The sequence below is a fragment of the Rutidosis leptorrhynchoides genome, chromosome 7 (genome assembly GCF_046630445.1).
Source record: "Rutidosis leptorrhynchoides isolate AG116_Rl617_1_P2 chromosome 7, CSIRO_AGI_Rlap_v1, whole genome shotgun sequence".
Taxonomy (NCBI): Eukaryota; Viridiplantae; Streptophyta; class Magnoliopsida; order Asterales; family Asteraceae; genus Rutidosis; species Rutidosis leptorrhynchoides.
The window spans coordinates 319,512,709-319,524,086 of NC_092339.1; the positions used below are offsets into that span (position 1 = coordinate 319,512,709).

An 11,378-nucleotide genomic window follows, 5' to 3' on the forward strand; every position below is an offset into this window, starting at 1 on the left:
AAATTGCCAAGGACTGCAAGTGGTTATGATACTATTTGGGTAATAGTTGATCATCTCACCAAGTCAGCACACTTCCTGCCAATGAGAGAAGATGACAAAATGGAGAAGTTGGCGCGATTGTATTTGAAGGAGGTTGTCTCCAGACATGGAATACCCGTCTCTATTATCTCTGATAGGGATGGTAGATTTGTTTCAAGGTTCTGGCAGACGCTGCAACAAGCATTGGGGACTCGTCTAGACATGAGTACTGCCTATCATCCACAAACTGATGGGCAAAGCGAAAGGACGATACAAACGCTTGAAGACATGCTACGAGCATGTGTTATTGATTTCGGAAACAGTTGGGATCGACACCTACCGTTAGCAGAATTTTCCTACAACAACAGTTGTCATTCTAGTATTGAGATGGCGCTGTTTGAGGCACTTTATGGTAGAAAGTGCAGGTCTCCGATTTGTTGGAATGAAGTGGGGGATAGACAGATTACGGGTCCGGAGATAATACAAGAAACTACCGAGAAAATCATCCAAATTCAACAACGATTGAAAACCGCCCAGAGTCGACAAAAGAGCTACGCGGACAGTAAAAGAAAAGATATAGAGTTTGAAATTGAAGAAATGGTCATGCTTAAGGTTTCACCTTGGAAAGGCGTTGTTCGATTTGGTAAACGGGGGAAACTAAATCCAAGGTACATTGGACCATTCAAGATTATAGATCGTGTCGGACCAGTAGCTTACCAACTGGAGCTACCTCAACAACTCGCGGCTGTACATAACACTTTCCACGTCTTGAATTTGAAGAAATGTTTTGCTAAATAAGATCTCACTATTCCGTTGGACGAAATCCAAATCAATGAAAAACTTCAATTCATTGAAGAACCCGTCGAAATAATGGATCGTGAGGTTAAGAAACTTAAGCAAAACAAGATACCGATTGTTAAGGTTCGATGGAATGCTCGTAGAGGACCTGAGTTCACCTGGGAGTGTGAAGATCAGATGAAGAAGAAATACCCACATCTATTTCCAGAAGATTCAACAACACCTTCAACAGCTTAAAATTTCGGGACGAAATTTATTTAACGGGCAGGTACTGTAGTGACCCAAACTTTTCCATGTTTATATATATTAATTGAGATTGATATTTACATGACTAAATATTTCCAACGTGTTAAGCAATCAAACTTGTTAAGACTTGATTAAATGAAATAAGTTTCATATAGACAATTGATCACCCAAGTTGACCGGCGATTCACGAACGTTACAAAATTGTAAAAACTACATGTTGTGGTATATATAGACATATATATATGGTTGACATGAGATTATGATGAGTAATTATCTCACTAAGTATATTAACAATGTGTGATATACATAAGAAATGAGATTACTAAGTTAAGAAACTCGAAATGATATATATAACGATTATCTTTATGATAACGTCTACTAAATATATATGTATCATATTAAGATATTGATACACTATATTTAACATGATAAAATGATATTTAAATATATCATTAAGTGTGTTAACAATGAACTACATATGTAAAAACAAGACTACTAACTCAATAATTACGAAACGAGACTTATATGTAACGATTATCGTTGTAACGATATTTTAATGTATATATCATATTAAGAGATATTCATACATCATAATATCATGATAATATAATAATTTAACATCTCATTTGATATACTAAACATTGGGTTAACAACATTAATTGAGATCGTTAACTTAAAGGTTTCAAAACAACTCTTACATGTAACGACTAACGAAGACTTAACGACTCCATTAGAATGTATATACATGTTGTGTTTTGATATGTATTCTTACACTTTTGAAATACTTCAAGACACATATCAAAGTACTTCTACTTAACAAAAATGCTTACAATTACATCCTCGTTCAGTTTTATCAACAATTCTACTCGTATGTACCCGTATTCGTATTCGTACTCGTACAATACACAGCTTTTAGATGTATGTACTATTGATATATACACTCCAATTATCAGCTCTTAGAAGCCTATGTGAGTCACCTAACATATGTGGGAACCATCATTTGGCAACTAGCATGAAATATCTCATAAAATTACAAAAATATTAGTAATCATTCATGACTTATTTACATGAAAACAAAATTACATATCCTTTATATCTAATCCATATACCAACTACCAAAAACACCTACAAACACTTTAATTCTTCAATTTTCTTCATATAATTGATCTCTCTCAAGTTCCATCTTCAAGTTCTAAGTGTTCTTCATAAATTCCATAAGTATAGTTTCATAAAAATCAAGAATACTTCCATGTTTGCAAGTCTACTTCCAAGCTTTCTAATCCATTCCAAGTAATCATCTAAGATCAAGGAACCTTTGTTATCTACAGTAGGTTATCTTTCTAATTCAAGGTAATATTCATATTCAAACTTTGATTCAATTTCTACAACTATAACAATCTTATTTCGAGTGAAAATCTTACTTGAACTGTTTTCGTGTCATGATTCTGCCTCAAGAACTTTCAAGCCATCCAAGGATCCTTTGAAGCTAGATCCATTTTTCTAATTTCCAGTAGTTTTATCCAGAAAACTTGAGGTAGTAATGATGTTCATAACATTATTCGATTCATACATATAAAGCTATCTTATTCGAAGGTTTAAACTTGTAATCACTAGAACATAGTTTAGTTAATTCTAAACTTGTTCGCAAACAAAAGTTAATCCTTCTAACTTGACTTTTGAAATCAACTAAACACATGTTCTATATCTATATGATATGCTAACTTAATGATTTAAAATCTGGAAACATGATGAACACCATAAAATCGAATATACGCCGTCGTAGTGAAACCGGAGGCTGTTTTGGTTTGGATAATTAAAAACTATGATAAACTTTGATTTAAAAGTTGTTCTTCTGGGAAAATGATTTTTCATATGAACATGAAACTATATCCAAAAATATTGGTTAAACTCAAAGTGAAAGTATGTTTTTCAAAACGGTCATCAAGATGTCGTTTTTTAAACGGAAATGACTACCTCTTTAATAATTGACATGTAACATAAATTTCCGACTATAAACCTATACATTTTCTGTTTGGATTCTTAAATTAGAGTTCAATATGAAACCATAGCAATTTGATTCACTCAAAATGGATCTAAAATGAAGAAGTTATGGGTAAAACAAGATTGGATATTTTTGATCTTTTTAGCTACGAGAAATGTTTAACAAATCTATACAAATCATATCCTAGCTAACTTATATTGTATTATACATGTATTCTAATATATTATGTAATCTTGGGATACTATATTCACGTATGCAAATATTTTGACATATCATATCGACCCATGTATATATATATTATTTGGTACAACCATAGACACTCTATATGCAGTAATATTGGAGTTAGCTATACAGGGTTGAGGTTGATTCCAAAAATATATATACTTTGAGTTGTGATCTAGCCTGAGACGTGTATACACTGGGTCATGGATTGATTCAAGATAATATATATCGATTTATTTCTGTACATCTAACTGTGGACAACTAGTTGTAGGTTACTAACGAGGACAGCTGACTTAATATACTCAGATCTTTAAAACATAATAAAAATGGTTGTAATTATATTTTGATCATACTTTGATATATATGTACATATTTGTATAGGTTTGTGAATCGATCCGTGGCCAAGTATTATTTCCGAGGAAGGAAATATCTGTGAAAGTGAGTTATAGTCCCACTTTTAAAATCTAATATTTTTGGGATGAGAATACATGCAGGTTTTATAAATAATTTACAAAATAAACACAAGTACGTGAAACTACATTTTATGGTTGATTTATCGAAATCGAATATGCCCCTTTTTATTAAGTCTGGTAATCTAAGAATTAGGGAACAGACACCCTAATTGACGCGAATCCTAAAGATAGATCTATTGGGCCTAACAAACCCCATCCAAAGTACCGGATGCTTTAGTACTTATATCATATTCAAAGGGTGTCACGGAATGATGGGGATATTCTTATATATGCATCTTGTTAATGTCGGTTACCAGGTGTTCACCATATGAATGATTTTTATCTCTATGTATGGGATGTGTATTGAAATATGAAATCTTGTGGTCTATTGTTACGATTTAATATATATAGGTTAAACCTATAACTCACCAACATTTTTGTTGACGTTTAAAGCATGTTTATTCTCAGGTGAATACTAAGAGCTTCCGCTGTTGCATAATAAAATAAGGACAAGATTTGGAGTCCATGTTTGTATGATATTGTGTAAAAACTGCATTCAAGAAACATATGTCGATGTAATATATTTATATTGTAAACCATTATGTAATGGTCGTGTGTAAACAGTATATTTTAGATTATCATTATTTGATAATCTACGTAATGTTTTTAAAACCTTTATTAATAAAATAAAGGTTATGGTTGTTTTAAAAATGAATGCAGTCTTTGAAAAACGTCTCATATAGTGGTCAAAACCTCGCAACGAAATCAATTAATATGGAACGTTTATAATCAATATGAACGGGACATTTCAGAAACTGTCCTTGAGCCTAAGCTCTAAGTCTGCTCTAAAACGTGGGTTAAGCAAAATTTGTTGTAACCACGGGTCTGATGAGAGTCTTTTGATATCCTCTTGGATTTGTGGCATTTCCTCATCTTCAACCTCAACCTCTTGTTGAGCTGGGCATTTACCCCTACCCTACAAGACGAGACAACAAGAGAAAAATATTGTGGAGAGATAAAAGTTAGCACATAAACAATTTACTTTCAAAGTCCAATCATAATTTCCAAGTTGATTTCAAAATATTCACAATTAATTTCATCATGCAAAAAATGCGCGTGTATATCATACATGAATAAAACAATTGCATTTAGACATGGTCAATATGTGAAATCAAACAAGACAAACAATTTGATGAAATTTCAAGCTTTACATAAAGTTGCAACATTTAGCTCATTCAAGTAATTATAAATCATATATAGTATCATAAGCTAAACATGCATTATATTCAACTAGTAAGCTTATCTTGGTCAAACATGGTTAACATGAATCAATTGCAAAAAGCCAACCATATTCAAAGCCTAATTAGTTCAAAATTTGACTAAGACAAGAGTATTCATCAAATTATATCAATTCTTCATGTTATAGCATAAATATACCGCAAACAAGCACATTATCACTAATCACATTGCTCAAATTGGTCAAACTCATTCAAAACCCTAGCATATGAACCCTAATTTTCAATTTCAAATCATACAAGCATGAAAGATGGATTCAAAGTAAGATAATCATTGTAGACTAGCAATTAAGCATCAACAATAACAATTAACACTCCAATTTGGCTCAAATTCAAAAACCCCCAAATTGGATGAACCCTAGAATTTCAAAGTTGAAATCTATGTAACAAAGCATGTAAATCATGTTAATAAACAAAAATATAGTCTAGATTCATCAACAATTTGACCATTAACATCATAAATCAAGCATAATCTACGAATTAAGCATAAAGAGAAAAATGATAAAAATCAATCAAATCATGTTAAAGAGTGAATTAAAATGATAGATTCTTACTTTTCCCATGTTAGATAATGAAGATTTGCAAGAAAATTGATGAAATTTGAAGCCTTGTGTCGATTTAGGTTGATTAGGGTTATAGATGCTCCGCTATTAGAGAGAAAATTGAAGTTGGGTGTAAAAAATGAAGTTTTGGTCGTGCAGAATTCTTAAGTAGCAGATGCAAAAGCGCCACTTTTCAAACAGGAGCGCCGCTCCTGACAAAACAGAAGCGTCGCTTTTGAAAGAAAAGCGTCGCTCTAGGCGAATTAAAAGCGCCGGTTTTGAAAACAAAAGCGCCGTTCTTGGCTACTGTTCATTTTTGACACAAAATTGCAGGTTAAAGCGTCGCTCTTGTGGAAGAAGCGTCGCTCTTGGAAGAGAAAAACGTCGCTCCTAGGACCGAAGCGTCGCTTTTGTACCTGATTGCAGTTTTTCTAATTTTAAGTCCATTTTGACCCATTCACAAACTATTTTTGACGTTTTTCGGTTTTACCCATATGCATGCAATATAAAAACAAAAAAATGAAACTAAGAAAAGGAATATCATACAATTCTAAACGGAATGCAATTAAGAAATTATATACACAATTGTGGAAAGTTTTTAACGAGTCTATCACCCGACTCCCATCCCATTGAGATTTCAACTAATCCCGGGGTGGTAAACTTCCCTTCCATTTGAACTAAGGGAAACATTTTCATTACCACCACCACTTAACATTGATATTAACCAATCATTCATTACCTTAGTTTCATTGATTAACTCCTTAAGTTTGACTTTCTCATGTTTTGACAAATTTGACACTAGGCGTTTTCTCAAGTGTTCATCCTTTTTGGATGAAGCCCGATGCACCCGCCCAAATAACTTTCGCATAGAAAGAGTCAATTTCCCGGTCCAAAAGTCAAAGAAAGAGCCCGCGGTTGCCAAAAATGGCCTTCCTAAAACAAGGGGTACAACCGGGTCTTCCTTTATATCAACAATAACAAACTCAATGGGAAATTCCATGTCCCCCACCTTAACAATTAAGTCTTCGGCGATCCCCATACTAGAGTTTATTGATTGATCAATTAATTTGACTCCCATTGTAGTGGGTGAAAGATCACCTAGGCCTAGCCTTTTGTAAACAGAATAGGGCATGAAGTTGATACTTGCTCCCGAATCGGCTAAAGATGTGAGCATCTCTGAACCGTTTACATTGCATGGGATAAGGAAAGGTCCGGGATCACCCATTTTTGATGGTAGGTTACATTTATTTAAAATTCCACCACACTCCTTTTTCAAGAAAGTGGTGGATGCTTGCTTAACATCTCCTTTTTGGCCACGAGTGTCTTCAAAAATTTCCCATAGTTGGGCATATTCTCAAGCACCTCCGCCAAGGGGAGTTTAACATAAATATTTTCGTTGTCGGATAAAGTTGACTTACAATCCACATCATTTAGATGTGTAGGATGTAGTGATTGAAAATGTGAGACCGGTGTCTCATTTTTCTCCTTAGTTGATGTGGTAGAAACCTCGACCACATTCTTTTGTGCCTTCGTATTCAATAAAGTTTCGACCTTTAGCTCTTTATCAACCTTTCCCAATTGAATTTGCTCAAAATCACCCTTTAACTCCTTGCATGACAACTCGGTAGTCTCCATGGACATTACACTTTTAACTTGGTAGGGAATGAATGTTGCATCGTCCAAATCTTCCAAAAACTTGAATAACCCCTAGTCAATAGTATCAATTTCTAACGCTTCATCAAAATCAAACTTGTCTCCTTCAATGTCGAACTTGAAAGCTTGAGGATATTCGAATTGATCCACTTTGGTTGAATTAATCGAGTTCACTTGAGCATAAGTATTGGTGGGATTTGACGAACTCGTTTTGGATTGGATTGGTAGTGTTGCTCTCGATAGGAATAACTCTCATGTTATTTTGGTGGTTTTAATGGTTGTTTCGGTTGTTGTTGTAATTATTCAGGTTGACTTGAGTGTTTGAAGGTAAAGTTCCTTGTGGTTTTTTCTCAACTTGATTTGAAATTCTTCCAACGGTGCTCTCAAGGTTATGGAATGAAGCTTGTTGGTTTCGGAGTTGTTGCTTCAAGAGCTCATTCTCTTTCGTTAGAAAAGCTTCGGTTGATTCTACCTTCTTGATGTAGTTTTGCATGATTTCTTTGAAGCTCTTCGAAGGTTGGGATTGTTGATTGTTTTTTGAGGTTGTTGATTGTAACCTTGGTTATTTTGTGATTGACTATAACCTTGGTAGTTTTGATAATTTGAATTTGCTTGATTGTTGTAAGGTTGGTTGTTGTAAGGTTGTTGGTTTTGGTATTGGAAGTTGTTGTTTTAGTTTTGGTTATAGTTGTTGTAACCTTGATTTCGATTTTGGTTTGTGAATCCGGGTGGTGTATTGGTTTGGTTGATGAATGATACTTGTTTTTGATTAGGATTGTAGTAGCTTTGGTTAGATGTTCCTCCCCGTTAGTAGTTTTGATTACTCACGTAGTTTACATGAGCATCCGAATTCATGGGAATATCGTCTAGATCAACATGATTGCATTGAGTAATTTGAGGACAATTCTTTGTGAGATGTGGACCCTCGCATCGTTGACAACCTACTTGCATTGCAACTACCGTTTGTTGAATCTTCTTCAATTCTTTCCCAAATGTTTGAAATTGATTGTTCAAGCTTACAAGCGTCACTTGCCCATTATTACTCTCTATTTTTGCTACATTCGTCCTTGCTAAATCTCGCGGTGAAGGTGCCCATTCATATGTGTTAACCGAGATATCTTCTAGCATAATTTCGGCCGCATTTGTTGATTTGTACAAAATACCCCACCGGATGAAGAATCAAGATGTCGCTTCGTTAACATATTACAACCTCGATAGAATGCGTTGATATACTCCTTCTTCGTCAAACCATGCGGTGGGCAAGCTCTTATTAGCTTCTTGAATCGTACCCATGCATCATACAAACTCTTATCACCCCGTTGTGTGAACCCATTAATCTCCATTCTAAGCCGCTCTACTTTTGATGGTGGAAAGAAATGATTGATAAACTCGTTTGTTAATTCTTGAAAAGACCTTATGGAATTGGATGCTAAACTTCGCATCAAAGCTTTTGCGTCTCCTTGAAGTGTGAAGGGGAATGCCCTTAGCTTAAAAGCGTCATCGGTGACGTTTTTGGTTTTGTAAATATCACAAAGATCATTAAAGTGTTGAATATGTTCGAATGGATTTTCATCTATCTACCCATGAAAGTATGTATCCTTGATCAACGTGAAAAAGTTACCCTCGATCTTCCAATTATCCGCTTTAATTGATGGTTTTGTAATAGCCAGTGCTATCATTGTTGATGCAACCAATCTAGCGTTCCACATTGGTGTGTCGTTTGGATCATTCAATAATTCTTGATTAACCGGAGGACCATTAGGATTTCCCTCTTCATCGTGAATCGGATTACCGTTTGGATCCATCCCTTCTAAACAAAATGGCAAAGCTTCAAAATTCTTTCTTAATACCCTTTCTTCTCTACGATTATAAACCCCGTGCACGTGTCTTTCCGGATCGGAAAATGGTTATGTGTGTAGTGACCCGAACTTTTCCGAACCTTTCTATGATTATATGTTTAATGAAAACTATATTTACATGATTAAATGTTTCCAACATGTTAAGCAATCAAACTTGTTAAGACTTGGTTAATTGAAACGGAAATTTTGTAAACGTTAGATTACCCAGTTTGACCAATGATTCACGAACGCTATAAGTTGTATATTACATGATGATACATAAATGAATAAATATATATGTTTAACATAATATAATGATGATCAAGTATCTCATTAAAAATAGTAACAATAAGTTATATACTTAAAAAGGAGACTATTGACGTATGAAACTCGAAACGATACATATAACGATTATCGTTATAACCACGTCTTACTAAATATATATGAAGCATATTAATACATTGTTATATTATATATAACATGATACTATGATAATGAAATATATCATTAAGTGTATTAACAATGAACTACATAAGTAAAAACAAGACTACTAACTTAAGGATTTCGAAACGAGACATATATGTAACGATTATCGTTGTAACGAAATTTAAATGTATATATCATATTAAGATATATTAATATATCATAATATCATGATAATATAATAATTTAAAATCTCATTTGATATTATAAACTTTGGGTTAACAACATTTAACAAGATCGTTAACCTAAAGGTCTCAAAACAACACTTACATGTAACGACTAACGATGACTTAACGACTCAGATAAAATGTATATACATGTAGTGTTTTAATATGTATTCATACACTTTTGAAAGACTTTAAGACACTTATCAAAATACTTCTACTTAACAAAAATGCTTACAATTACATCCTCGTTCAGTTTCATCAACAATTCTACTCGTATGCACCCGTATTCGTACTCGTACAATACACAGCTTTTAGATGTATGTACTATTGGTATATACACTCCAATAATCAGCTCTTAGCAGCCCATGTGAGTCATCTAACACATGTGGGAACCATCATTTGGCAACTAGCATGAAATATCTCATAAAATTACAAAAATATGAGTAATCATTCATGACTTATTTACATGAAAACAAAATTACATATCCTTTATATCTAATCCATACACCAACGACCAAAAACACCTACAAACACTTTCATTCTTCAATTTTCTTCATCTAATTGATCTCTCTCAAGTTCTAACTTCAAGTTCCAAGTGTTCTTCATAAATTCTACAAGTTCTAGTTACATAAAATCAAGAATACTTTCAAGTTTGCTAGCTCACTTCCAATCTTGTAAGGTGATCATCCAACCTCAAGAAATCTTTATTTCTTACAGTAGGTTATCATTCTAATACAAGGTAATAATCATATTCAAACTTTGGTTCAATTTCTATAACTATAACAATCTTATTTCAAGTGATGATCTTACTTGAACTTGTTTTCGTGTCATGATTCTGCTTCAAGAACTTCGAGCCATCCAAGGATCCGTTGAAGCTAGATCCATTTTTCTCTTTTCCAGTAGGTTTATCCAAGGAACTTAAGGTAGTAATGATGTTCATAACATCATTCTATTCATACATAAAAAGCTATCATATTCGAAGTGGTAAACTAGTAATCACTAGAACATAGTTTAGTTAATTCTAAACTTGTTCGCAAATAAAATTAATCCTTCTAACTACACTTTTAAAATCAACTATACACATGATCTATATCTATATGATATGCTAACTTAATGATTTAAAACCCGAAAACACGATAAACACCATAAAACCGGATTTACGCCGTCGTAGTTACAACCGGGGGCTGTTTTGGTTTGGATAATTAAAAACTATGAAAAACTTTGATTTAAAAGCTATACTTCTGGGAAAATGATTTTTCTTATGAACATGAAACCATATCCAAAAATCATGGTTAAACTCAAAGTGAAAGTATGTTTTTCAAAACAGTCATCAAGATGTCGTTCTTTCGACGGAAATGACTACCTCTTTCAAAAACGACTTGTAACTTGTATTTCCGACTATAAACCTATACCTTTTCTGTTTAGTTTCATAAATTCAAGTTCAATACGAAACCGTGGCCGCTTAAATCACTCAAAACAGATTAGAAACGAAGAAATGGCGAGCAAAACAAAATTGGTAAAAACTACTCATTTTAGCTACGTGAAAATTGGTAACAAATCTATTCCAACCATAACTTAATCAACTTGTATTGTATATTATGTAATCTTGAGATACCATAGACACGTATACAATGTTTCGACCTATTATGTCGACACATCTAT

General features: G+C 33.5%; 1 protein-coding gene and 1 non-coding gene across 2 annotated transcripts; one reads left to right on the plus strand and one right to left on the minus strand.

Annotated features, from left to right (window-relative positions):
- Nucleotides 1-6,212: 6,212 nt before the first annotated feature.
- On the minus strand, nt 6,213-9,033 carry LOC139860223 (uncharacterized). The gene is made up of 4 exons (XM_071848991.1): nt 8,850-9,033; nt 8,392-8,801; nt 6,994-7,282; nt 6,213-6,898 (listed from the first exon to the last, which is right to left on the minus strand). Exons 1-4 carry the CDS (start codon nt 9,031-9,033, stop codon nt 6,213-6,215), a joined length of 1,569 nt encoding a protein of 522 aa, XP_071705092.1.
- Nucleotides 8,474-8,580, plus strand: LOC139860822 (small nucleolar RNA R71). Its single transcript, XR_011763437.1, has one exon. It is a non-coding gene; the product is annotated as a small nucleolar RNA R71 (small nucleolar RNA).
- Nucleotides 9,034-11,378: the final 2,345 nt, after the last annotated feature.